This window comes from Apus apus, chromosome 16, assembly GCF_020740795.1.
Source record: "Apus apus isolate bApuApu2 chromosome 16, bApuApu2.pri.cur, whole genome shotgun sequence".
NCBI classification, from domain to species: domain Eukaryota; kingdom Metazoa; phylum Chordata; class Aves; order Apodiformes; family Apodidae; genus Apus; species Apus apus.
Genome location: NC_067297.1, coordinates 5721236 through 5747677, shown reverse-complemented (window position 1 = coordinate 5747677; position 26442 = coordinate 5721236). Strand labels below are relative to the sequence as shown.

The 26442-nt window shown below is 54.1% G+C and overlaps 3 protein-coding genes across 7 annotated transcripts in view; all 3 read left to right on the top strand.

Annotated features, from left to right (window-relative positions):
* CLTCL1 (clathrin heavy chain like 1) overlaps nucleotides 1-1744 on the top strand; it is a 32875-nt gene extending 31131 nt beyond the window's left edge. For all 4 annotated transcript variants that reach the window (XM_051633856.1, XM_051633857.1, XM_051633855.1 and 1 more), the window contains one exon: nucleotides 951-1744. In XM_051633856.1, the coding sequence (XP_051489816.1) occupies nucleotides 951-1066 (116 nt within the window). In that variant the 3' untranslated portion in view covers nucleotides 1067-1744. The remainder of the gene's footprint in view (nucleotides 1-950) is intronic.
* Nucleotides 1745-4239: 2495 nt separating this feature from the next.
* SLC25A1 (solute carrier family 25 member 1) lies at nucleotides 4240-23513 on the top strand. Of its 2 annotated transcripts, none has more exons than XM_051633892.1 (9): nucleotides 4240-4267; nucleotides 19608-19715; nucleotides 19856-19955; nucleotides 20145-20283; nucleotides 20739-20823; nucleotides 20993-21097; nucleotides 21504-21619; nucleotides 21951-22024; nucleotides 22145-23513. In XM_051633892.1, the coding sequence occupies exons 1-9, from the start codon at nucleotides 4255-4257 to the stop codon at nucleotides 22257-22259; spliced, it is 855 nt and encodes a 284-aa protein (XP_051489852.1). In that variant the 5' UTR covers nucleotides 4240-4254; the 3' UTR covers nucleotides 22260-23513. The 2 variants fall into 2 exon arrangements, with proteins under 2 accessions (XP_051489852.1, XP_051489851.1); XM_051633891.1 differs by lacking the exon at nucleotides 4240-4267 and adding an exon at nucleotides 9046-9199.
* Nucleotides 23514-23597: 84 nt separating this feature from the next.
* On the top strand, nucleotides 23598-26278 carry LOC127391305 (somatomedin-B and thrombospondin type-1 domain-containing protein-like). Its single transcript, XM_051633893.1, has 3 exons — nucleotides 23598-24148; nucleotides 24987-25169; nucleotides 25288-26278. Exons 1-3 carry the CDS (start codon nucleotides 23941-23943, stop codon nucleotides 25314-25316), a joined length of 420 nt encoding a protein of 139 aa, XP_051489853.1. The 5' UTR covers nucleotides 23598-23940; the 3' UTR covers nucleotides 25317-26278.
* The last annotated feature ends 164 nt before the right edge of the window (nucleotides 26279-26442 follow it).

Sequence of the window (26442 nt, the reverse complement as noted above, 5' to 3'; positions counted from 1 at the left end):
GGAGGTAACAAGTTATTGCCTTCAGTTGAAGTAAAGTGGTAACTAGATAGTAAAATGGTTGTCTCTGCTAAATTAAATGTATAAATTGTTGAAGTGACATCTTAGTCTTACAGTACTTCTACTCTTCAACTAAAGTATTGCTCCTCTTAGATGGCTCAGAACTCTAGCTTAGGAACAGTCTTTCAGAATGTTGGCAGGACAGGGAATACCAAGGTGTGTACAACCCCAGGAGTAACTTTCAGAGCATGCAAATTCTCACTGTTATCCCTGTCTAAGAGGAATGTGTCTGCCTTCTGCTCTCGCAAGTGGCAAGTGGCAGACTGGCTTTCTTGCTCACCCATTTTGAGACGTGCAGGCAAAAACCCTGCTATTTTAGAAGCCCTTCTGAAGAGGCATTCTGCTAACAAGCACCTAGAAACGGCTGGTAAAGGAAAGATGTGTCTGGTTCACTGTCTGATGTAAACATTAGCCTGAATTTAACATATGCATGAAGCATGTGTGCTCCTAGTGATGAAGACAAACCTGTCAAGGTATGTTCAGGTCTGTTGCAGCACTCTCCAGACTGGGAGACCTAACAGACCTAACTATTTGCTTGAATTGCTTTACTTCTCAGTCTGACCATGCATGGGTTAAATAGTATCTGTCTGTTTGGCTTTCAGTATGGTTTCTCCAAAACAATCAGGTTTATCCTGCCCTCAAGATCAGCGGATATTCACCTTTCCTCTGAGTCCTGCCTTGCTTTTGTAGTTTTCTGGTGGCAAGAGCAGATGGCCCAGGTGCCCAGTCTGTGCTGCATGTTGAGCAATAGTGTGACTTGCTCGTGTGTGCTTGCACAGTGGCTGATTTTTAGCTAAAACCTCATAATCCTGTCCCATAGTACAGCTAGCACTAGGGAAGCTTTGGTTCTTAAACTAATTTGTGGTTTGGTTTTTTTTCTCATGCTTTTCTAGGCCAGCAGTTGATGTTAACAGCAGGCCCCAGCGCAGTACCTCCCCAGGCAAACTTCCCATATGGATACACAGCACCAGGATTCACCCAGCCTCCTGTTTATGGTTTCAATATGTAACTAGCTCTCTGACAGACCTTCACTGTCTCTGTTCTCTTCCTTCCCGTCCCTTTTTAACTTCTCCAAGAAGTGTACAATGGTCCTAAAGGCACAGATGACCTTCTGTTGGCTGAACACACTTGCTGCCTGGCTCAGTGAGGAGACTTCAACGGGATGCCTGTTACTGTTATTTATTGATTATTGTCCGGTTACATTTCAACCTCTGAAAGGCAGCTTTTGTTAATGACATTGTGAGACTCTTGTCTGAAGTTAAGGCACTATTTCACTAACTCATACAGCAATAACTGCTTGAGGCCAGGGGGAAGAGAGCATATTTTTTTCTTTCTTTTGCAAAGCCCATTGAAGGCAGCTGGGAAGTTGCCTGGCACCAAGTTGTTAAAGCTTTAGCTGAAGCTACCGAAGTAGCAGGGTTGTTAACAATTCAGTGAAGCATCTCGTTAATAATGAATTGTGGAGAGCTTGTGTACATCTGACTACCCCATTTTATTTGCAGTCTTACGTGCAAAAGAAAATGGGCTTTCTAATATTTGTGCTCTGAATGTTTAGAGGAATATTGGGAAAAGTTCCTTTTCTGGACAATAATGCTGTTGGGGTTCAATGCTGTTGGAGTCTGTTCTATATTTTCTGGAGTAGATCTGAGACTTGAAGAAAATAAATCTTCTCATGCCAGAGAGCAAACATTTTCCAGATCCTTTTTGTTTAACAAGAAGAGAGCATGTTACTTGTTGACGTTAAATGGTACTAAAGGAAACCTCAGCTGTTTGTGGCAAGTGAACACAGGAGTGTGCATGGGCTGCCAAAGCACTAGAGATGCAAGAGCACAGTGTCAGGGTTGGGGAGAGGGACACACTGCTGAAATATTGAGGCAGTAGGGAGGGCTGTAATCCTGACTTTTTATTTGCACCTTTAACTAATTCTGGCATTGGCTTCCTGCCCCACCACATTCTGACCCTGTCTAGTGGGCAGAGTCAGCACCTCCTGAATGACCTGGTGCAGTGACTCAGTTCTGCTAAGCTGCAGCAGTATCCACAGCGTGCCCATTGCCCAGCTCTCTCCTTGAGAATGCCAACAGGGATGTATTATTACTTTGTGCCACTCTTCAAATACATGTATCATTAACGTTTTATGTACTTAGATAACAATGTATAATTTATGGTTATGAATCTTGTGCTAATCTTGAATATTATAAAAGTCCAACTATAAATGTAAAACTGCAGTATCCACTGTGTGGTTCTAGTCTTAATATCTTGGGGTGGGGACTGGTTAGTAGTAATACATTACCACTAATAGCATCAGGTTACTTAATCTGAAGAGTAAGCAGGCCAGGCAGGAAAAGGGAAAAGTGTGCCAAAGCACCTAACATAGATGGCTTAGCAATAAACTTTCAAGGGAGCTGTGGTCTCCTCACTGGACACATCAGGACACTCACGTGTGGAGCTCATGCTGCAGGAAGTAGTCACATGCTTAAATGACTTTAGTCACAGGACTGGAAAAGCTTCAGTCCTGTGCTGAGGGAGATGCTGCAGGTAGTGTCTTCTCCACTAAAGTACATTAACATAGCAGCAGTAGTGGGAAGCCACACTTTTCCATACTCAATCCTACCTGAACAAGGCAAAACATCTTTAAATACCAGCCAGTAGTGACTGCCAGGGTTGTGAAATCAGCAACAGCAAACTATGCTTTGGCACAGTTCTAGCTGGTATATTGTTTCCCTAGGTCACTCTGATAGCAATGGGAAAGAGATGTGGTGTCCACCTTCCTGGTGCAGGTCAGAGTGCTCCATGTGTTGATATAAGATGCTAATGTCAATTCTGTACTGATCAGCACTCAACAGCTCAGCTTCAAGTACTGAGCAGCTAATGGGTTCAAGCAAATCTGCACACCATCCAGATTAATTATTATTAGGAATTAGCCAGGTACCACGCTATTTTTCAGGCAAATTGTATTTTATAACTAGTTCCTTGTGGATAAAAAGGAATTTGGGTGAGGCAGCTGGAACTGGAGACCAGCTCTAGGATTAGTATGACTGTAGGAGTTTCCTTTCTCTCCACTTAAAAATTTACTGGCACTTCATAGCAACAAGTACAAACTGATGGTGAAATACAGTAAACTGCTACATTAAATACTGGAACAGCTGATGACCTGTAGAGAACTGAGCTAGCCTAGGGATCCTTAATAGCTTCACTCTAGAAATTTAATTATGTGAATGACTGAGTTCTCAAGGAAAGCAAAGCTGCCAGCTCTGATGGACAGTTTTGCTTTAGTTGCTTTCCTGGTGACATAAGCTCTTGCACAGTATAATGGCTTTGAAAAATTGTGTGATCTTGCATTCTAAAATATGTCTAGACACACTCCCTGTGTAGCTGTGCCTCAAATGTGGAATGAGCTCTTGCATACCAGAGTACTTCACTGTTTCTTTTAGAATTAAGTCATTCTCAGCAGGAAATAACCCCTCTTTTAGTGGGTTAAGTGGAGGACTTAATTCAGTTTATGAAGCTGTAGTGTCCATCCAAGTTTTTAAAACTTGGATAAGATTGTTTTGCAGAAAACCTCCTTTAAGCTTCTCACTATTCCCATCACTTCAGTGAGATGGGGCTGGTGCAGAATGATCTCATGCAGAACACACTGCAGAGTGCAGCACCTGGAGAATTCTGGGCTTATGATACTGCTGAATGGTGACTTGCTTGAACTTCAGGCTTTGACTCTTGCTTTTCCTCTGAGAAACAGTATGAATTTCCTCCTGTAATAGCTCTTGCTATTTGTCAGACGTTAGGGGATATTTCCCTAATCTGGCAAGCTTTGGGCAACTACAGATCTGGCATGAGACATGACAGGCAATTCACAAGCATTGCTGTGCAGCTGCCTTAATGTCTTGTGAGTGAGGTGGGGACTGATCTCTCCACGAATGACTGCAAGGACATGTGCTCCTCTTGGCATAAAATTCTGGCCTGCATTCAGCTGCTTATTCTGTGCTAGCACTTGAGCTCCTTACACTATCCTTTGCTCCTTCACATCTTTAAAGGTTACTGGTTTCTTTTGGTACAAACACCAAATGAAAGGAAAAGGGAGGAAAAATATCTAACAAAGCTTCTGCTAGAAGCAGGACTCTGGTGGAGACTGCTGCTGTCTGCTCTGTTGGGCCTGATGAGCCAGCCCTGTAAACGTGGGAGGAATTAAACCTGGGATGAATGCATCACTGGGGTAAGTTCTCTTTCTTATTGGCTATGCAACATTGTGGTATTTTGCAATACTTCTATTTCCCTTCCCCCCTTTTTAGGGCTCTATAATTAAATAGTAGCGTGGTAGAAGAAAATGGTCCGAAGTAATTTTGCTCCTTTAAAAATAATTTTAAGTAGAAAAAGCCTTGTGAAGTTAGTACAAGTTATGGGAAAGATACAGGAAGGATACTCATTACTGTAAGGTCCAAGATTTAATTTTTGTTTAGTAGCTTCTTTTTTTAGTAACTGCAGTGCTGAGAGCTGGCACATGCAGGATGACATGGATCCCTTAGTAAAGCTGTGTCAAACAAGAAACTTTTTTTTTTTCCAAGCAGAGTGAGCAACAGTTACTCAGAAGCATAAAAGCTTTTTCTGTTTTTTTGTTTGTTTGTTTTATTTTTTTGTTAACTTTAAAACTGATTAACAGATCTTTTGTTGTCTGATGCCCAGTTTGAGGAGTATGGATAACTTTTGTACTTGGGCACATTTGATATATTGGGGAAAAGCTGACTGTTCAAGTGTTGTACAGTTAATGTTTATGCTGCAATGTGTGACATTTTAATTGGCAGGCTAGAACTTGGCCACCATAAACTTAGTGTGATTAAATCAGCACGAGAGTGGATCCAATTTTTAGAGAAAAAAAAAATAAGGCTAGAAAATTTGCAAATCTTGGAACAAGTAGCACTGCCTGTACCAGGCTCCCTTAATAAGCAGTTTAGAAAATATGTACTGCCTGGTGACAGGGTGTATTTCTCTTCTTATCTGTAGAACTTATTTCAATCTTTCAGGTCCTTCCCTTTGTGCTGTAAATGGTCTGGCTTGTCACTTGTTTCCAAGCTGACTATATTTCTTTGCCTTACAGAATCCCCCAGGACTGCTTCAATTTAATTTTCTTCCACAAAGTAAAATTGGGGCATCTTGAGTTTGTGATAAAATGTTATGGAACATAAGGCTGGAAGATGCTTAATGACACCAGTGTGCTTTGTGACACTGGTGTGTAATTAGGTTGTGGGTTTGCCAAGTGAATTAACACTTGCTATAGCAAACTGCAGGTGCATCAGTCCAGCTTAATAGATCTGGAGTTGTTTTATTTTGCTTACATCTCTTACTTTTCAGCAAGCATTCATCATTCAAAGAGTTTGTTGCTAGTACAGCTTGCTTGTTTTTCAATGCCACGTGTTTTCTGTTGGCATATTTCCAAAAGTAAGGAGAGATCCCAACTTGTTTTACTAATAAAATGCTGCAAACTTGTTAGCATGGGTGTTTCAGTCTAGATCTTTCAGTCTGGAGCCTTTGACTTCTTTCAGGAAGGCAGCAAAATCCATCTCTTTTCTAGACTATAAAGTTGCCAACTTTTAAGCATTAGAATGGCACACATTTGAAATACCCTTCACTGACTGTAAGTCTTGATTTGTTTTTGTGTCAGAACTTGAAAACTCTGAGTCAAATTCTGAGTTTATTCAGTCATGCATTCTGCATGGTTCAATGACTCAGGGAGACTTTTTTACTGTCTGCTGTGGTTTTAATCAAGACTTTAAAATACATTCATCTAAAAATCTATATTTCTCCTTTTCCCTTAGTGGTTATGAAAGGAAGGGATGACAAAGTCATCTGGTATGTTCTTTTCCGCAGCGATGAGGTCTCCAATGTTATGCAGAGCACAAATTCCTCAAGTCCCAGTTATGCAGCTGGGAGGCTAGGAGTGGATTTGGGTGGGAAGGAGTGGCTAGTGCATCTTTTTTGGAAGATACATTTTTGTTTTCAGTTAGAGGGCTGAGGAAACTATCTCGTGTAGGGTAAACTGCTAACAGGGTTTGTCAGCTGGAGCTTGTTGACTTGGAATAGCTTCTCTCAGTAACGTATCAGGCTGTGAGGAGAGCGTGACCACGGGCTGGTGGCAGGGTGATAACCTGTGAATACTCAGTGCATGGATTTCACTTGTCTTCTGAGGTGAGTCAGGCCCACTCAAATGCCAAATGTGTCAGGAACTTCTGCTGGGCTCTTCAGAGGCTGTCTTGGTAATCTCAGTGAATAATCTTCAGTATCAACAGGAGGTCTTTTTGTTTATATGCTCAAGTGGGAATCATGCAAGTTGTTTTGGAATAGCATCATCTTTCTTATAGTCACAGTACCTCCTGCTGCACACACTTGAAAGCTGGGGAAGTGTTGACTCAAAGCTTCAATACAATCACTTCTCCTTGAAGCCTGTGGTGTGCAGGATCTGTTATGCATAATTTCTTGCTCTTGTCAGAGAACCTGAGAGGAAATGAGTTTTTTTATTTTACCATAAGGCCCCAAGTGATGTGGACCGATCATGCATTGAAAGGTTTGTAGTAGTTGATGATTGTAACAGTTCAGCTAATATAGCTGTTCAGTGAAATGAAGAGATTCTCTGATACAAGGGCACATAATAGGAAGTCCCTATATTGACCACTTATGGTCTCTGAAACTATAATGTGTTGCCAAGTGCATCAAGCTATGCCAATTAAAAAACCCCAACATTCTGAGGAGTGGTATGTTTGAACTCATCAAGTAGGGTCAGTAATGTGCTTTCAATTGGTGTTTGTGTCTAAAAAAGTAATGGAAGTGGCTTTCCTCTTCAGTAGGTATTTTGAATTCTGATGATTAGGGACTGGAGGGAGGCCATGAGCTTTGTGCTGCAATAGTACCTGGCAATGTGTTTCACAATTCTGCTATCTTTATATGGCAGCAGAAAACATCAGCCCACCAGCAAGGGAAATGGGTTCAAATTGTCAGAGGATAGTTTCCATGAGCATTCCTGAAGAGAGAGAAGTAAGATATCCTTGATGTCCTGTCTGTAACAGTAGCTGCTGTTTTATGCTTTGACCACCCATTTCCTAAGAGATGCTCCTGACAATGCAAGTCTGGTCAAGTCTTTCCTTTCATGTAAGTCACTTACAGGATTTCAAATGCACCCTTTGCAGCTTCTGGTATTTCAGGGGTTGCTTATCTTCTTTACATGTTCTCCTTCAGGCTTTCTGCTGACAAGTGTTGTTAGCAGCTTCTTGGAGGTCAAGTTGAGATGGCTTGCAATCTGATTAAATATGCATGTGATTAAATACGAATAATCCTTTCCCTGTTCAGCAAAGTAAGCACTGTTGTGAATCCCATTGAGGCTGATGAAAATTAAGCATCTGGTGTAGTATTTTCTTGGACAGGGTGAGACTGTGCACAAGGCCTTTCTGAGCTGAATCAGGAAGCTGTAAGAGCCAGTGGTTGTTAAGTTAATCATGGCCTCACAGCAGTGGGTATATGTGTCTACAAGCACACATGAATGTTATGGTAATTTGATGGACAGGTAGGTAAGGAGTTGCAGAGATCATTCAGAAATCCAAATGTATTTCCATTTGTTTGCCATCTTTAAAAGGGTTTGTCTTATTTTTGCCATTCTAGCACTGCTAAACTGAGCACTGAGTAGTGGGTCAGCATCCGTGATTTGGACTGTGAATGCTCATTCCTTCTGGGCACCCTTCATGTGCTACATTTTTCCCCTTACTGCCCAGTGCTGGAGGTGGGTGGCCTTAGACTTGGCATGGACCTCAGTGGACTTGTCTCTGTGACTGTCTTAACTCTGTTCTGAAACCACATACAGTTCTGGCATCATCTGGGGGTGAGTTCTGCAATGCAAGTACATGTCTGCTTGCTTTTAATCCTGGCAGAATAAAGGTGCTTCAGTTTCCCAGATGTTTTTTCTGCAGTCAGTTTAGCCACGGAGCCACAGCTCGGTCCCTGTGCTCTAGCTGCTGAGCTGGCTCTCAGACAAAGCTGGCAGCCAGCACCCAGCTGCCTGACAGCTGAGTTTGGTTATGCAAAAATTATGTTGCAAAGGGCACAGGTAGCAAGTCTCGACAGGAACGTGTTCCATGCGTGGCTGGGGGAGATTTCCTACACAAATCATTCCCTCTTTGGAGTAGGGCAGCTGCTCCAGGTATAGGGGAGAATGCAGCTCCGGTGCTCCCTGCTTTCTGTGTCAAATCCTGGATGGAAAGGAAAGCAGTGTAGGTTTATCTCCCAGGTATTCCTGTAAATACAGCTTTCAGCCACGGATTACTGAAGAGCTGTCTTTCTGTGTCTGAAGATAAAGCAAACGCATCTAGTGGTGTGATGTGCTCAGCTTAATTCTTCAGGAGCAATGGCTAATAAATCTGCCCGCAGACACCCTGAACATGATCTGAACCCGTGTCTGTGCCCTTACAGGCAGCCTTCTAGTTTGAGAATGGTTTAGATTTATGATTCTATGATTACAATGTCAGGCATTCACAGGCGATTGCCGCCTTGGGCGTTTCCTTGTCTCCCTTCTTCGCCGACCAAAACGTCAGCGACTCAAGCAGCGGGCACGAGAGGAGCAAACCCGCCCGTTTAAAGCCAAACCTGCCTTTGTCCGAGAGCAGCGACCGTGCCCCGGTGCAGCCCCTCCGCCCGCCTTTGCAGGGGAGCAGCGCGGGCAGCCGCGGGGCTGGCAGGGCTGACAGCTCCTCGCCCGGCCCCGCCGCAGCGTTTGCGCCACAGATTTCCGGGACCGGGGTAAGAAATCACCATTTCCGCGCTGGCGCGGCCCGAGCCCCGCACGGGGGAGTTCCGCGGCCGCTCGGATGATCTTTTCCACTCCCCTCCTCGCCCTCAAACCCCCCCCCCCAACACACCCTCCCCAGCCGGCCGGTCCCCGCTGCCCCAGCCCCGGGATGCTGCCCCCGCCCCGCCCCGAGGATGTGACGCGGCGGGGGCCGCCCCTCCGCGGGCGCGGCCCTGAAATAGGGCCCGGGCCGCCGCCGGGCAGCGCAGGAGCCGCGGCAGAGCGCGGCCATGCCCGCCCCTGCCGCCCCCCGCCGCCTGGCCGCCGCCGCCCCCGCCGGCAAGGCTAAGCTCACCCACCCCGGCAAGGCCATCCTGGCAGGTAAGTGCCCCCGGAGCCTCCCCCCGGCTGCGCTCGCCCCGCCGCCGCTGTCAGCCTGGGCATCCGTGCTGGGCGGAGGTGCCGTGACCCGCCCCGGGGTGCGGGGGGTGCAGCGCGGTCCCTCTGGGGCTCCATCCCTGTCGCTGCCACCCAGCCCGGGCGTCCGCCCGCCGAGCCAGCCCAGAGCCGCTCCGCCAAGCTCCCCTCTCTGCATCCCGGCAGCTCGCAGCCCCGGGGACGTGGCCCCGCGGCAAACCGCCGTTTCCCTTTGGCAGCGCTAAAAGAGCTCCAGCAGATGCATCCCGAAGGGGCGGGGGGGCTGCAGCTCCCCGGGCTCCCGCTGCTCCGGGCGGGGGTCCCTGCATCCCTGCCAGGCTGTTCTGCAACCTGTGGCCTTGCCAGGTGTCGGTGTTTCCCCCACGGCAGCGCCGGGGTTGCGGCAGTCGCGTTGGTTAGCAGGGCAGGTTTTCGTGTTGGCAGAAGGGAGTTGACCTGATGGAAGAGGCAGCAGCAGGGGACATCTTTAGCTCCCGCCCCCCCCGAGATGTTACAGGAGAAAGCTGAAGCGGCTGCACTCGCGTTGTTCCTGCTCCAGCCGTGTCTTGCACGCTGCTGCGATAAAGCTCCTCTTACGTTTCCTTGGACCCTCCTTTGTGTCTCAGCATCAGTCCCCACGGATCAAGGCATGTTTTCCCATCCGGTTCTGACCATTTCCATGGGATCTAAACAGGATCCCAGCAGCAGCAACTGCAGAGTTAATGCTCTTCCTCCTGCCTGTGGCTGGTTGGAGCTTTGAGCTGACTGGAGTCCAAGACAGTCACAGGCTTGTTAAACTCCTTTGTAGCTGTTCATTAGCTCCCTGCTTTCTCCTGCCACTCGCAGGACAAATCCCAGAGTAGAGATTAGTGTCTTCACTTTAAAATGAGCCATCGACATGATTGGCATGTTTAGAGCTTTTGTGCTTTCCAGTCAGTTCCCCCCTCCTACGACTGTGCCTTTGTTCATCTGTCCAACTCTGCTCCCTTTGGAGGGCAGAGCTCCAGCCTTCTGTAGCAGAGCCCCGGGAGGAGTGAGCGTCTCCCTGCCCTACGGCTGGGCAGGGGGACCTGAGCCCTGGCTGCTCGGGCTCTGCCCACCAGCCCTGTCCCCTGCCCTGGTGGTCAGCCTCCCATCCTGCAGCTCTGGAGAACGGCCGAGGAGGCAGCGCTGCAGAAAATGGATGTGAGTGCTGGAGCGTGCAGAGGGTGACAAGGTCTCCTCGTGTCCTGGGGTCTTTGCCATCACCTGGGCTGCCTGGCCAAAGGGCAGGGGCACGAGGAGGAGACAGCTGTGGCCAAAGAAGAGGGTGCCTTCTCATTCAAATTTGACCTTTGGTAGGGCCAGGCTCCTCCAGAGCTGTCTGCTCCTCCAGGTGTCTCAAGACTTGTCCTGCCACCCCGTAAACTGAGTTGTTAGTTCAGACCCCTTATTATCCCCTTTTATTAGGAGGTCTTTTAAATTGACTTTAATCCAAGCTTAGGAAGAGAAAGGCAGGTTGCTCCCAAGTCTTTCCCAACTCCCTGCCCGTGTGTTGTCATTGCCTGGGCCAGTGTACCAGAAGGCTTTCATCACCCTTGCATAGGTCCATAATTGGGGATCATCAGCTGTAGATGGATTATCAGCCTGGTCTGAAAAAGGCTGCAGCAGACTTGCCCTGCTCTCCTTTGGCAGGAAAGTTACCAGGGGTGTTGTGCCTGGAAGCTGTTCTGGTGTAAAGGAAGGGATGTGGTGCTTCTGGCCTTTACCAGGTGTCAGGTTGGGCAACATAGCACAAAACTGCACATGCCTCTGCTTGGAGGAGCCCTTCTGGGTCCATGTGAGGCTGCAGAGATGGAAGAAAGACCCTATTGAGATGCTAGTCTCCTCCTTGCACTCAGCAAATCAGAGTAATTGGTTAATGGGCAGAAGTCCAGCCAAGCCTCTGTGGCATCTAATTGTATTAGAGAACCACATACATGGGAGAAAGCAGCTGTTAACTCCCTGTGTCCCAGTCTGCTCAGCCTTCCAGCCCCTTGCTGGGGACATGCAGTGCCATTTGTGGTTGTCTCTGCTGACTTTAAGGGGTGTGCTGATACTCTCAGGGTTTCTCATCTGACCTCTGCACAACAATGATGTGTGATCCAAGGCTTAACCTTCTGGAGAGCTGGAGGTGTTCAAGATGGACCATTCCTCCTCTGCTGTGCTTCGTCTGCCTTGTACTGGTATAGTTAAATAAGCAGCCATCATCCCAGCGTGGATGCATCTCTGCTCCCAGATCCAGTGTGTAATTGAGATCCCTGCCAGGGAAGCACAGCTTGCTCATGCTGCCCAGACCCCAGCAGGCTGGGGCTGGTGCTTCTGAAGAGATGCAAGTGAAGCTCAGGCTGCCAGGAGCTCTTCTCCTTCAGTTGTCACAACAGACAAATGCAAAGTTAAAAATTAATTTGCTAATGGGCTCTCGTTTGTCCAAGCAGTTGTTGTGTGCCAAGGCAGCACTTCACCTTGCTGTGACCATGCAGTCCGTGCTGGTGCTGCAGCCATGTGTGGCCCAAGCACAGGAGAGCAGCTTGGCCATCCTGGCTGGATGGGCAGGTGTTGCTGCCAGCACTTGGTCTAGGAGGGTGCTCCATCAGACTGGGTTTCCAGAGGGCAGAGCTGGATGGGTTTGAGTTCCTGCCGCTGTTTGAATCCCCACTGCAAGGGGAAGAGCCCCAAAGGCTCTGAACTGATGGTGCAAAGTTGGTTTGGGGGATCTGGCCCTGGACCAGAAATGATATGGCTGTAGGACACTAAGGTTTGACGTAATGTGGCTTAGCTTAAGTTCAGTTAAAAGTCTGGTAAACATGCAGGCTTTATGCTGAAACGCTTGTTGTCTGTGCCTTTTTAACTCAGCTGCTGGCTCAGTTACCTCTTGTGAAGCTGGTGTAATTTTCTTCAGCTGGTTTGAGGGCCAGCTCATGTCTCTTCTGCTGGGTAATAACCTGTTAGCAGGCAAGCCCAGGAGCCCAGCCGTGTCTCCAACCTCCCTACTGCCAGTTTTTGGTTTCTGTGCCACAGTTTCCAAACAAACCCTTCAGCTCAGCATCCTGCAGGGATGGGTGCTGCTGGGCCACTGTGCAGCTGTCAGCACCAGGCCACTCTGTGTTGGGCAGGTGGAGAGCTCCAAATAAAGGCAGCATGAGGTGAAGCAGGAGCACTGGCTGCAGAGCTGTCAGGGCTGGTCACCCCTGTGTTTCCCTGGTAGGGCTCCTTGCTGGGTTTTCAGGCACCACAGAGCTGTGAAGTCAGCTCCAGCCAGCCTGACAAGTGGTCGTCAGCATTTTGCAGACAAACCCCTGCTCGCCTGCCTGTCTCCTGAGAACTTTGTTCCTGGTTAGCAGCAACCATTTGATGAAAGGTTTTGCCTGCCCTGCCCACAGTTAAGTACAGCCTTACTCTGTTTTTAGCCAGCTTAGAAGCCTGGGGTCTACTCCCTCCCACGGAGAAGCTCCCAGCTGCCTTGCTCTTTGCGTGGTACCTCTGCTCGCCTGGGGGCTGGTGCACAGTTGCTGTTCCTGCCTACACCTAATCCTGCCTGGTCAGGGAGGCAGGATGCCTGGATGCTCTTCCTACATGGTTCTTGACTTGGAAAGAATTCACAATGGTTGTGGCTCTAATGTTTGCTACAAACATCAAATACTGCTGGGAAACAGCAATGACATGCACCAAGGTCCCAGGGGGAGCGTGGGCAGGAGGGACTCTGCAAAGAGAAAGAGAAGGGCCTGCAGGGCAGGGCTTGAAGCACACGTTTAGCAGGGAGCCCAGGATCCCATGAGAAACAAAGCAGTAATTAGAGCTTCAGTTTCCTTTTCTTGGTTAATCTCTTGATATGATCTTCCTTAGGAAATTCTGTACCTACAGAGGAGAGGAGTCAGGGACTGGGTGCGAATGCTGCAACTTGCTTCTTGCAAAATAGGACTCCTTTTCCAGAAGTTCCAAGTCCACCTGGGCTTCTAGGGGCATTGACCTCCTGGGATGAGGGGACTGATGGGAATGGTCATGGTCTGGCATGCTCCCTGGCTTTTGCATGGCTGCCTGCTTCTCACAGCAGAGTAGGGGATGTTCCCTCCTTGATGCTCAGCTGGAGGAGCTGGGTAGTGGGCTGAACATGGCCATGGGTGAGGACTGGTGAGTGTGGAGGGAACCAGCCCTGCCAGGTCTGTTGGCCCTTGGTGCATCACGCCTGGCTGTGGTTTCCCCTGGGGTTGCCTCTTCTGGCTGACACCTGTTTGGGGGAGCAGGGCAGGAGCACGCTACCCATGACTGTGTCCTTGCCTGCCTGTATGGCTTCATGAACTGCAGATGCTGCCCAAACCTAGAGCAGCCCTGAGGCTTCTGGTGGGAGGAGGCTGTCAGCCCCAGGCCTGGGAAACCACATCGGTGTGCCCAGCTCCCTCAGTCTGAATGAATTCTGTGTGAGCTGGGGCTTAACCTCGGGGTTTGAAATGTGAGTTGTTGAGATTTTCACAATCCTGATGCTCTGCTTGACATTCTGCAGGCAACCATTTTCTCTGGGTTGACGTAAATGATTGGAAGGAGCCGTCCATCTTCTGGAGGCGATGAGCACCGTGAGCTGACAGCTCAGGGATGATGCAGTGTCTCTCATCTCCCATGGCCTTGTGTGATGCATGCCAATGCCACCTCCCTGCTCCTGCCTTGAGCAGTGGTGACCCTGGGCTTCTACCCTCAGGTCACCTCATGACAGCTGGGTTTGATTTCTTGCCATCTCTCTCCCTGTGAGAGTGCCTGGTACAACAGTCACTCCCCTGTGCTGGTGGATGGGGGGGGCAGAGCCTGTTCCTGGGGAACCCTTGATCCTGGCAGTGGGTCCTTCCCTCAGCTATGTGGCTGTGCTGGGGAAAGCATCCAAAAGCCATGGGCTCCCTGTTGCCTGTCTTTAGAAAGATTTTTGGACACTTAAAAAGTAGGTGTCTGGAGTGGAGTGATGGGCTGGCTGGGAGCCAGCTCATGGCGACAGAGCCAGGGAGAAGGGGAGTTGAGCCAGGATGGGGGACTTGACAGTCCCCAGAGGTGAACTCAGCACTGAAGGCAGATGAATCTGTGACTGCAAGGAAAGGGAAATGGCTTTTGCCATCATGCTCACAGCCAAGAAGTTTAAAATATAATAATGATTTATTGCAATATTGGCCCATTCAGAAGTAAATGCAAAGAGGAGATGAATGAGTGGCTTGGGAAAGGACAGTCTGTTGAAACAGGATGGTTCCAGTAAGATTGGGGACAGATTACCTCATCCCAGTCCACAGCATTATCTGCAGTGCTGTTTGCACGAGGCTGTTTACCCACCTGATGGCACAGGGTTCAAAGAGGGGTGTTTTTTGTTTGCCGTTCCATGTATCCCTGGTGAGGGGAGCAGGCTCCTCCGGCCCGGGCAGCGCGCGCCCCTGACGAAAGCAGCTGTGTGTGTGTTTGCTGATGGACACGCTGAACCCCTCTGGCCCTCTCTGGCCTTGCCCCTATCAGATTGGAGACCTCCCAGGGCCCCTGGCCCCAGCGCAGGGGATGGATGCCCTCTGAGACGGGCTGACAATGTTGCAGGACACGTTTTTTTCCCCGTCTAACCAAACCACGGATAATCCTCTGGCCATCTGGTTCGGGGGAAGCAGCTGTACCTGGTCTCAGCACCGTATAAGAGCTTTCCCTGTGGTGGTTTTCCCCAAGGATGGGGCTGTGGATGGGCGGTGAAGTGGCAGGAGGGGTGTCCAGGCAAGGACGGTGGTGCCAGCCCTGCAAACATCCACCTCTCCAGCACAGCCCCGGAGCCAGGCTCTGCCGCTGAGCCCTTGTTTCACAAGATGTCTTGTGGTGGGACGTGCGGGGAGGGCGGAGCCTGTTAAACCCGTTTCACCGCTGCAGGCGTGCTGTGGTTTCTCCACTGCTTTTAGCTGGGATATGTTCACGGCTCGTGGCTCAAGAGCAGCTGCCAAGAGGGAGTCGATCCCGTGGCAGGGAGCAGCAGGCAGAGAGGGCTGTGCTGCAGCACCTGGGCTGCAGAGAGCTGCCATGAGCTGCAGGTGGGCTTTTCCAGCTCCTTGACTTGTAGCACCCTGCTGGTCTTTGATTCTTCTTTATTTGTTATCTCCCCAGCTCTGAAGGCTCTCCTGGCTGACAGGGAAGGGCACCAAGTCACCTCATGAAGGTGGGAGGGTGAGAATCACCAGTGCAGTGTAGGGGAGGCAGGTGGCATCTCCTGCTGTGCTGCACGAGTCTCACCCCATACACCTGCACCCCCTGAAAATGGGCCGGGTCCCCTCCGAACATGGAGAGGGGAGGTGCTAGTTCAGCTTTTGCCAGTGCCTGGGACTCTGGAGAGCTGACAGTCTGTTTGTGCTTTCCCACCAGCACAAGGGGTGCTTCAGGCGTGGGTTGGCCCTGCTTTCCCCAGCCATGGGAGAGCTCTGCTTCTTTGCTTCCAGGCCCTTAGGAGTAATTTCCTCTGGCCTGAAAGGATCCTTCAAAATCTGAGGTCAAAAGGAGCTTTTTGAATGGAAATCAGGTGCTTGTGTATCTGCATGTGAAATTGCCCTCAGACTGGAGAGGCTGAATTTGCTCTCCAGGTGTCTGCTTCTCATCAGAGCTGCACTGAGACCTGCTGCTGCTCTGTCTGCAGGAGCAGGACGCTTTTGCAGGCACTTGTAGGAGTGGCAAGGGTAGGTGCCATCTCCTGCCCCTCTACAGCTCCCAAACAGGGCAGTAGTGCTCTCTGGGGTGCTTCGCTCCAGGTGGGGGTTTGCAGGGAGTGGTAGTGCCAGCCTGATCTGTGCAGCCTTGGTTTCTGTTGGCCCCTAGGGCTCTGCTCACCTTTCCCATCACAGCTGCATCCTTCTGTCCTCAGCACCCACCCTGTACTTGGTGCTGGAGCTGAGGTCCCTGGGATGGGCTGGTCAGGGGGTGGCTGGTGGTGTCCCCAGAAGCTGCTTGCTAGTGGGGCTTGAGGTCATTAGCTGAACATGCATGCACTGATGCCATCATGTGTTGTGTGAGCATGGCAGGGGCAGCACCCTCCTGGTGTCCCCAAAAACCCTCTGCTCCTTCCTGCCAGCTCTCCCAATAGCGCCCAAGGGCTGCAACCACGTCCTCGAATAACTCAGTTGGCCCCTCCACAAAGGAAAGCTGAACTTTTTCTTGGAAAACTATGCCAATTGGCTGACAAACAGGTGTTTTTCCCTCCTCTCCTGTCCCTGCTGGGCCTGCAGGGTCAGGGTTGCTGGCAGTGGGGGCTCACGGCAGGCGGGGAGCGATTCCTGGTGCCGGGAGCGAGATCCCCCCACCTTCCCTGGGGCCAGGCAGAGCGACCTTCTCTGAAGGACATCCCCTCTCCTCTGGCTCCACTGCATTCCAGCTGGGAGCCTTGGCTCAGCATCCGGGCTACCCCGCTTGCTCTTTCACCTCCTGAGCGCTCGCTGCTGCCCGTTCCTGCTGACTCCGCGGTGTTGCAAGAGCTGAAGCTGCTGGTTGAAGTCCGGGTAAACAGGCTGCAAAACCCTCGGCAGCCCTGGTGAGGGAGCAGGATTGGAAGGAGCTGCTGCTGGTGGGCAGTGGGGTGCCACTATTTACATAGAATAAGGTTTCTGCTGGAATGAAATGGCTTGGGGAAAGGATGCTTGACAGCAGAGTGGGACTGCTGAGGGGTCTCGCCTCCAGGGAAGGAAGGGGCTGCAAGGGGGTGGTTTGTGCTGTCCTGTCTCTGCAAGCAGAGGAAAACAAGAAATTGCCCCAAGTCATGAAGTGCTTCTGGAGTCCCTGCTGGGTGCCTCTTCCTGTGGGATTTGGGGGCGGGGAAGGGACTTGACAGCACAGGCAGCACGTATCTCCAAGCAAGGTGAGGGAGAAGATCCTCTTCTGGGTGCGTTTTCCTGAACAGACCTGTTCTCCTGCCTGTAATTCCTGTGTGTGCAGCCACCTGAGCAGTGCTGGAGCTGCACAGCAGCAATGCAGCCTTTGGGCTGGCTCCTCTGCCCTCATCCATCCCCAGTGAGGAGTGGCAGAGGTGATCAGGGCACCAGTGTCCAGCCAGGAAGGCAGCTGCTCTCACAGGGCTCTGGGATGGGGACATCTTTTGTATCCAGCTCCCTGCTTTGCCCTGGGGAGCCAGTGCAGACACCCCATTCCTCCTGCCTCAAATTGGGCAGCACTCGTACCCCAGAGGCTGCCAGTTCCCGAGAGGATCACACTGTCACTTCGTGGGGGGCACTTCATGGGCTCCAGGATGCCCATGGATGGGGATCTTTTCCTGCAGGATGCTGTCCCTGCCTCCCCTGCATGGACAAACATTGTTAATCCAAATGGCTGCTGAAGCCATGGGCTTGTTGCAGATGCAGCATCCCTCCTCGTGTGGTGGGGCTGCTGTGAGAGCTGAGGTGCTGGCTGGCCCTAGACTGGTGCTGGCTGGCTCCTGGAGGTGCTGAGACAGTAGCTGGTGCTGGGGGACAGAGAGGGAACAACCATTTGTGGCTCTTGAAATGCCCAACACTTCAGACCTGCAGTGTAGGAGGGAGGACGGTGGCCTTGGCAGCACCTGGGCCATTTGTGTGGCTGTGGTGGCAGCAAGGCTGGTGGCACAGTGGTGTGTAGTGGTGCAGAGAGGTGCCAGCTGGTGCTGGGTTTTTTGGGGACCATTGCACCCAGCTGGAGAACGCTGCTCCTCCTCACAGTGCTCGCCAGGGACCCGTCAGCTGCTCCCACAGGAGCTGTTTGGCTTTGCAGGAGAAATTAGTGTTTGGCAAGCCCCTGTGCCATGGGACTGGCAGCATCTGCCACCTGTGACGGACGTGCCAAGGACAGGAAAGTCGGGAGGCAGCAGGAGAGTTCTGGGAAGCCTAGGTATGGTGGCTGTCCTTTGTGGTGTCTCAGAAAGAGCTGGCAACTGGTGGCTGTGGTGTGAGCCTGCCGTGCTGTGGCTTCCTCCCACGCTGCCAAAGCACGGGGTGCTGTGGGGGAGGCGTGAAGGGATGCAGTGGTCACCCATGGCTGCTGCCCAGGATCTGCCTGCCCGGCCCAAGCTGAGCAGCTCCAGCCCCTCCTGGAAATGTGGGGGGGGAACAAGTGGCCTTTGTCTGCTATGGCAGAGCTGGGCTGGCCTCACGCCCCAACCCCAACACCCCACAGGGCTGGGATCTGCCAGGCTTGGCTGGCAGGTCCTGCCTTCAGGATGGGGGACTGGCACTGGGTCCCATAGTGTCCCTAGCCCTGCCATCCCTCATCTGTGTGAGAAGTCCCCCTGGTCCAAGGAGCTGGGGCTGCTTGCTGCTGTCATGAGAAGCTGCCGTGGCCTGGCTCCCCATCCCATGGGCCATGGTGTCCCCTATCAGCATCCTCTCACAGGGTGCTTTGCAGGGTGCTGATAAGCCCAACTGTGCTCTGCTGTGCAGTGCTGGGGCCGCGCTTCTCCGCAGAGCAGGGTAACCCCCTGCTGCACCCTGTCCCTGCCTCCGCCCTTGCCACCACGGCAGCGTATCCCCCCTGGGGACACCAGTATGTCCCTGAGCAGCAGCAGGACTGTGCTGGGGGTGGCTGTGGCAGGAGCCACTGTGCTGCTGGGTCACACTGGGGACATGTCTGGGCTGGAGGGGCTGGTGGAGACGAGATGGGAGCCTGGCTCAGCCCCTGGCTCAGCCCCGCACTTCCTCCTCTCACAAAGAGCTCCCGTCAAGCTGCAGGGGTGAGCCTGGCTCCTGGGGACCCTCAGCCCCTCGGGGAACCAACTGCCAGTGCTTCAGGCATGCCAAGGGGAGCCAAACCACCAAGACCTGGTGGTGTTTGCTGCCGGAGTGGGAAAGACTTCAGCTGGTGTAATCAGTGCGCAGCAGCCACCGCTGCGTGAGCTGGGGCAGATGGACGGGCTTGATGATAATTGTGCTTCCCTGCTGGCACAGCTGAGCCTGCAAATGGGTTCCTGCTGGTGCAGGGGGAGCTGTGCTGGGCCTTGTGCTGCACCACAGGGCTCTCTTGGGTTTATAAATCCCCATGCTGGCAGCTCACCCGCAGGATGTGGGGCTCTGCAGGGGGAGAGGTGCCTTTGAGGGGGAAATGATGCTGAAACAGCAGCCACAAATGCAGTGTTTTGCTCAGTTTTCCCACCCTTTTGGATGATCCCCTTGCCAGCTCTTGCCGTGGCCAGGAGGTGATGCCTGTGCAGAGTGCCAGGTTGGCATGGGGCCCTGCTGCCGTGTGAAGTCTCCACAGTTTGGTGAGGACAGGGACACTGTGTCCCAGCCCAGACCTTACTGCCAGAGGTTTTGGGCTCAGCCATCATGGAGCTGGCAGGAGCCATGTAGTGCTGGATGGGCACAGTGCTGCTCCTGGCCCCAGCATCCCCTTCTCTCCCACCCAGGTGGCCTGGCCGGAGGGATCGAGATCTGCATCACATTCCCCACCGAGTATGTGAAGACACAGCTGCAGCTGGATGAGAAGGCAAACCCTCCCCGCTACAAGGGCATTGGTGAGCACACGTCTGGTGCCCTGCCCCAGCCTGCTGAACAGGTTCAGAGGCTCCCGGGAGCCTGGCTGCAGCTGGGGTGATCAGGGTTTGGTGGGGTGGCCCTTGGTGTGGTAGGTGATGGTGGCTGTGCTCTGCTGCAGGGGACTGTGTGAAGCAGACTGTCCGTGACCATGGCATCCGGGGGCTGTACCGGGGGCTCAGCTCGCTGGTCTATGGCTCCATCCCCAAGGCTGCTGTCAGGTGGGTGTTCCCCCATGGCACGGGGGGAGGAAGGGGGACCCTGGGTGGTGGGAAACGGGGAGGTGGGTTTGACCTCCATGTCCCCAGTGGCACTTTGCTAAAGCTGGGTGGTTTCCTGGACTGGGAGGGTCCCCTCGCAGGGTCCCTGTGGCCGGGCACCCGCGGGTTGGCACGGCGGCTCCTCCGCAGGTTCGGGATGTTCGAGTTCCTCAGCAACCAGATGAGAGACGAGCAGGGCAGGCTGGACAGCACGCGGGGCCTGATCTCCGGGCTGGGCGCCGGCGTGGCCGAGGCCGTGGTGGTGGTCTGCCCCATGGAGACCATAAAGGTGGGAGGCACCCGCCAGCATCACCCCATCCTGGCACCCCTCCCTGGGCCCGGTTGGGATGGGGCAGGAGCCAGGGATGCCCAGCTTTCGGGGACCTGAAGTCACATGGGTTTGCTCAGGGGAGCTGATACTGAAGAGCCTCATGGAGAGGTCAGGCCCCTTCTCTGCTCTGGGGAGGAGCCCCCTACCCAGGAGCCATCCCATCACCCATGTTAGCAGTGTAAAACCCATGTGGTTGCTTGCAGAGGCAGTTTCCCAGGTTTTCCTCTGCAAAATGTGCTGCTGGCCATGGCCACAGGCTTCCCCCCATGGTCTCACCTGGTGTTGCCTTGCCATGTGGGATGACTCTGGTCTTAGAACCATGCCTGAAGCAAGGCAAGAGGCAGCTGGCAGCCCTCTGGGGCTTGTTGCTTCCCCCCTCTCCTCACCTGGACGAACGTGTTGTCTCCCTGCAGGTGAAGTTTATCCATGACCAGACTTCCCCCAATCCCAAATATCGTGGCTTCTTCCATGGTGTTCGGGAGATTGTTCGGGAACAGGGTGAGTCCCAGGGAAGCCATGGCTTGTTGTCCCCCCTCCCTGTAACTCCACACTGGTGGGCCTGGGCAGGAGGTGGAGAATGGGTGCAGGCAGGGACTGGTGGCCTGGGGAGGTTTTTCTCTGCCTAGGTGAGGCTGGTGCTCCCCTCCAACATCTTTTCTTCCTGCAGGACTGAAGGGGACATACCAGGGCTTAACCGCAACCATCCTTAAGCAAGGATCAAACCAGGCCATCCGCTTCTTTGTCATGACCTCCCTCAAAAACTGGTACAAAGGTACGATGTCCCTGTCCTCCCAGGCCACCCCAACTGCACTGCTGCCTCCTCCAGTCCATCCGTGGGAGCTGGTCTGGGCTTTCTGTCAGCACACCCTCTGCTTCTCACGGCTTAGCCTCTTGTGATGGACAAAGATGAAAGCCAGGAGGGCCCCAACTTGTGGGGTGGGAGGATCCTGGTGCTGGAGCATCACTATCACCCCCACCCTTAGCCCTCAGTGCTGTGGGGATTCTCTGGAGCTGGTGCTACTGGATGGTCTCCTCCAAACACCTCGGTCCCCAGCTTAACACAGCTCAAGCCCAAGCCCTGACCATGAGTAGCCAAGCCTGGGTCCTTCCTTGTGGGCTCCCTTGCATCATTCCCAAACCCCACCCTGCCCTCAACCTCTACTCCTCCTCCTCCTCAGGAGATGATCCCAACAAGGTCATAAACCCCTTTGTCACGGGGGTGTTTGGAGCCCTCGCTGGAGCTGCGAGCGTCTTTGGGAACACCCCCTTGGATGTGGTGAAGACCAGGATGCAGGTGTGACTCTGGGGCACGGTGTGGGACCACCCTGCCTGCGGTGGGCTGGGGTCACCCGCTGTTTGGGAGCCATTTAGTGCAGCCCCCAGGGCAGGCACCCGATGCTGGTGATGTCTGGGAGATGCCTGGGAATGCTGCCCCCTTGCAGCCAAGGGAGATGCTGGGAGGTCTTCACATGGAAGTGGTGATGTCTCTGCCAGGTTTGGTGGCCTGCAGCAGTGAAGGGGGATTGGTTCCTCCTGGCACACCCCCAGCTCTCTCCCTCCTCTCCAAAATCCCCCTGGATGTGCCCCCAGCTCTGGTCTCTGACGCTGCTTTTCCTGTCCCACAGGGGCTGGAAGCGCACAAGTACAAGAGCACCTGGGACTGCGCCTACCAGATCATGAAATACGAAGGGCCCCTGGCGTAAGCAGTGTGGAGAGGGGGGCAGGGGTGGCATTGGGGGCAGCTGGGGTGGGGAGGTTGGGCAGGGAGAGGGGGGCTGCAAGGGCACCCAGCCCCATGGAACCCCTTTATCCCCGGCAGGTTTTACAAGGGCACCGTGCCTCGCCTGGGCCGCGTCTGCCTCGACGTTGCCATTGTCTTCGTCATCTACGACGAGGTGGTCAAGTTCCTCAACAAAGTGTGGAAAACGGACTGAGGGGGGTGGGCGGGGGTGGCCCCCGCCTCCCTGGCCCCACGGGGCTGCAGCTGGAGAGCCATGACCAAGCTCGGGGCCAGCTCTGCCCCGTGCACGTGCCCTCCCCCCAAACCTGGCCACCTTTATGTTTAGGAGCAGGCGCTGGAGCAGGTTAAATTATAATTTATGTGCTGGAAGGAGCAGGGAGGGAGCAGCAGCTCAGCATCCACACCCCCAGCATCCCGGTTATGCCTGTCCCAATCCCTTGGTGACATTTCTCCCTGCTTCTGTGTCACCTGCAAGGTTATCCAGGGTGAGGTGCCCCCTAGGATGGTGGCTCTGTTTCCCCCCCACCCCCGGAGCCTCCGGCAGCCACAAACTGCCGACTGCTCTGGGGCCATTTTTTGGGGGTGCTGAGAGTCCCCCTGGAGCCATGTGGGTGCGATGGCCAAGCTGTGCACCAGGCATTGCAGCTGTCAGAGGCTCTTGGGGCCAACACCAGCAGCTGGGAGCGACGCGCCGGGTCTCACAGTGGCTCCAGGGGGGCCCACCAGCCCTGCATCCCCCAGGACAGGCGGTCACGGACCTGCTGGCACAAGCCCCCTCCTCCCTCCTGCCTGCCTGCACCAGGCCCCCCTGGGGTGCAGCATCCTGGCCCCTGGGTCTCACTCAGCGCTGGGCTGCTGAGCAGGCGCTGCCCACAATTGCACATACAGCCAGGCCTTTAGCTCTCCTCGCTGCAGAGCCGGGATTGGGGCGAGCCCGGTGCCCCCGTCACTTGCCGTTTACAGCCGAGACCCGTGCGCCAGCAGGGGGTGCCGCCCCGCACCGCAGGCTTGGCCCCTCGGCCGGGGATGCAAACCCCTTCTTCTGCCACATTCCTCCCCATCTGCCCTGACCTCGCCGCGGCCCCCGAGGTAATCCTGTAGCTTTCGGAGCTTCGTGCTGACCCACTAACAGCTGTGGCTGTGGGGCCAGAGCCCTGCCTTGCCCCACAACAGGCTTGGCCCCACCGAATTTGTGCCAAACTTTTCACGAAGGAGGCGGGGGGGGTCGCGGGAGCCGGGGCTCGGCCCCTCCCTCCTCCCTCCTGTCACCAGTGACACATGCAGCCTTAACACGGGAGGGTGAAGGAGGAGAAGGAGAGCCCAGGCATGGTTAACCTGCGGCTTTCTGCTCTGAAGCCAGTGAGGTTTGGGTTTGTTTGGTTTTTTTTATTATTATTATTCTGTTTTACATTCGCGATTTGAATAAAATCAGTCTGGCTTTAGCGGCCGTGCTGGTGTCCAGGCAGTGCTGAGTTGGCAGCTCCTTCAGTGTGGGTGGGGTCCGGGTATGGTGTCCCCTGTTGCACCCCAGTCCTGCTGCCTTCCAAGGCTGAGAAGGTGCTCCTGGGGGAGCATCAGCTTCAACCCAGCAGTGCCCCTTCACCGCTGCTCCTGGGTAGCTTCAGGATTGCATTGTCCCATGTACAGCATTTTATTAACTTATCCCAGTTAATTTTATTAATTCCTCACCCTGGCTGCAGAGCAAAGAGCTGGGACAGCGAGGGTCAGTGGAGCAGAAGGGAACAGGCTTTGTCCCCCTGCCCAGCCCAGGGGCGGTGCAGCCAGGGCTCCAGCCCTTGCTGCTCACCCAGTGTTCACCAGTGTGGGGGGAAGTGGGAAAGCTGTCACTCAGTGGTTTGTGGGGATCTGGTGCCATGTGGGGCCTGCTGCTCTGCGGGAGCTGGCTGCTGGCCACCGGCTACCTGGTGGGTGCCACGGGTGGCTGCTGGCACCGGTGCTGCCCAGGCAGGAACAATGCCTGCTGGGCCCCAGGTGCCCACCAGTCGCGCTGCTACTGTGACTCATACTGTGAGAGGACAGGTGACTGCTGCCAGGACTATCACACCGTGTGCCGCCGTGCTGGTGAGTGCTGGGGTGGGATGGCACAGCACTGGCAGGATCCCATGCCAGGGAAGCAGCCTTGGGGCTGGAGATGCCAGCCTGGGCTGCTGCATTTGGTGGCAGGTGTTTGCTAATTACCTGTTAGCCCCATGCTTGGAGTCATAAGGAAGGGTGTCTGGGGATGCCAGCTGGGCTGGATTTGGAGCAATATCCCAATTTTCTGCTTTCTTCCATGCTGAATGTCTGGCTGCTCCTGTGCAGTAAGAGACCCTGCAGGGGTGGCCTCTGGTCTGCAGCTGAGAGTAACAGGACGACAGCAGCACTGTCGTTGCAAAGGCTTGGAGCCATCAGTGTGGGACCTGGGTGGGACAAGCCCCGGCATCGCTCCTGCGGGGGGCGTTGCCTTGCACTGGGGCACAGGAACCGGGATCTGCACTGAGGGTGACAAACTGTGAGTCTGGGCTTGGAGGGAGGGCTCTCTTGGGGAGAGACCCAGCCCACCCTGGGGGCCTAAACATCGCTGCGGCCCCGGGGACAATTGCAGCAGTCAGCCATCCCTAATCTTCAGGGAGATTAGCGCGGTCCCAGCTCAGCGCGATGCAGAGCCGCGGCAGCGGTGCGGGATAAAGGCTTGCGGTGCGGGATAAAGGCTTGCGGAAGCGGGGCACAACGGCCCCGCGCCGGCGGGGCGGCCTCTGCCCGGGGGTCGGGGGAGGGGGGCCACCAGGGCCACCCTGCCCCGTCTCCTGCCTCCCTTCTCCCCCTATGCTGCATCTCCCCGGCTCTCCTTCCATCCTTCACGCCATCGAAGCTCTCTTTCCCCTCCTGTGTCCTGCCCCCTCCCCTGGCCCGCCGGCAGCGGTGGGCTGTGCGGTGGGGCCCTGGGGGCCGTGGAGCGGGTGCAGCTCCCCGTGCGGGGTCGGCAGCAAGGCCCGCAGCCGCCAGGTCACCATCCCGCCCCGGCACGGAGGGGAGCCCTGTCCCGACCTCAAGCAGCGCCGCGGCTGCCTGGGAGAGCACCCGACCTGCAGCACGGCCAAAGGTAATGTGGGGATACCCACCCCCTCCTGCCTGACCGCACCCCCACGCTGCCATACCCACTGCCTGTCCTGGGGCGTCTTTAATTGTTCCTGTGTCCTCCCCGGCTGCTCTTTTGACAGAGGTGGCCAAGATACTCCCTGACTCCTGACTACCTGACAGCGGCTGCCATCTCCTCCCAGGCGCGCTGCCGGGCTGGCGTGTCCTTGTACCGGCCGCTTTTGGGGATCAAGATGTCCTTGCGGAGGCTGACCTCTTCCAGGATGAGGAATTTCTCCTCCTCCGAGAACCTGAGGCGCTTTGGCATAGAAATACTCGTGGTGCCCTTGCGGCGGACGAGGAAGGGGCGAGGATGGAGGTCGAGGAAGTGTCGGGATGCGCTCCGCTCAGGAAGCCGGGGCGGCGGCACTGCCCGGAGCCCAGCAAGGCCGGCTGCCCCGGGGCTCTGATGCTGGCGTGTGTCCCCCGCTGCTCCTCGAGCCCGGCGGGGTCCTCGCTGCCGCCGCCCCCCCCCGATGCCGGGCGGATTCCGCGGGAAGCGGATGTGGCCGCTTCCTGCTCCGCGCCGGGGCGGGGCCGGTACCGGGGCGGTAACGGGGCGACTCCGGGCCGGGGGGACTCAACCAGGCCCTGGTTCCTCCCTTGCCCATCCTCTGCCCGCAGCCCTGAGCGGGGCTGAGTGTTCCGGGGGATTGTTTGAGGGTTTGGGGATGGAGCCTGATGCGGTGTTTGGCTCCCCCCCCGGCTTCCCAATCCCGATACTCGTCTGGAGCAGGGAAATTACATCGCTGGGGATGTGTCCCCGGTTTCGGCTGGGATAGCGCTGATTTTCCTCTTAGGAGCTAGAATAGCGGCATGTTTGGGATTTACTGTGGGGTTTGGTATGAGAAGAATGTTGATAATACACCGATGTTCTGAGTTGTTGATAAGAAATGAAGGAGCTTTCAACTTCCCGTGCTTTGCTAGTGTGTGGGTGCACGAGGAGATGTAGGGAGCACAGCCAGAGCTGGGGAGGAGGAAAAATGGGGGGAGAAACGGGGGAAAAGTTGGAAAATGCTGGCTCTGAGGTAGCACAAGAGGTTGTGATGTTTTCTCGGTGGATGGTGGGCTGTAAAGGGGCTATGGTTGGGGGGCGGAAAGGATAATGGCTGGGGGGGGGAGGGGTACAAAGGGACCACAGTTGCAGAGGGGACACAGCAGTAGGGCAAAGGGAATGCAGAGGAGCCACGGCTCTAGGAGAACTGCAGAGGGACCATGGTTTTGTATGGGGGTGTAGA

What these genes read in the sequence shown, in the direction of transcription:
- SLC25A1 (XM_051633891.1), top strand. Translation starts at nt 9,109, where the DNA reads ATGCCCGCCCCTGCCGCCCCCCGCCGCCTGGCCGCCGCCGCCCCCGCC. An exon ending in GGAGATTGTTCGGGAACAGG is followed by an intron (nt 20,824 to 20,992) that starts GTGAGTCCCAGG and finishes TTCTTCCTGCAG; the next exon opens with GACTGAAGGGGACATACCAG. An exon ending in AAATACGAAGGGCCCCTGGC is followed by an intron (nt 22,025 to 22,144) that starts GTAAGCAGTGTG and finishes TATCCCCGGCAG; the next exon opens with GTTTTACAAGGGCACCGTGC.
- LOC127391305 (XM_051633893.1), top strand. Translation starts at nt 23,941, where the DNA reads ATGTGGGGCCTGCTGCTCTGCGGGAGCTGGCTGCTGGCCACCGGCTAC. An exon ending in CACCGTGTGCCGCCGTGCTG is followed by an intron (nt 24,149 to 24,986) that starts GTGAGTGCTGGG and finishes GCCCGCCGGCAG; the next exon opens with CGGTGGGCTGTGCGGTGGGG. An exon ending in GACCTGCAGCACGGCCAAAG is followed by an intron (nt 25,170 to 25,287) that starts GTAATGTGGGGA and finishes CTCTTTTGACAG; the next exon opens with AGGTGGCCAAGATACTCCCT.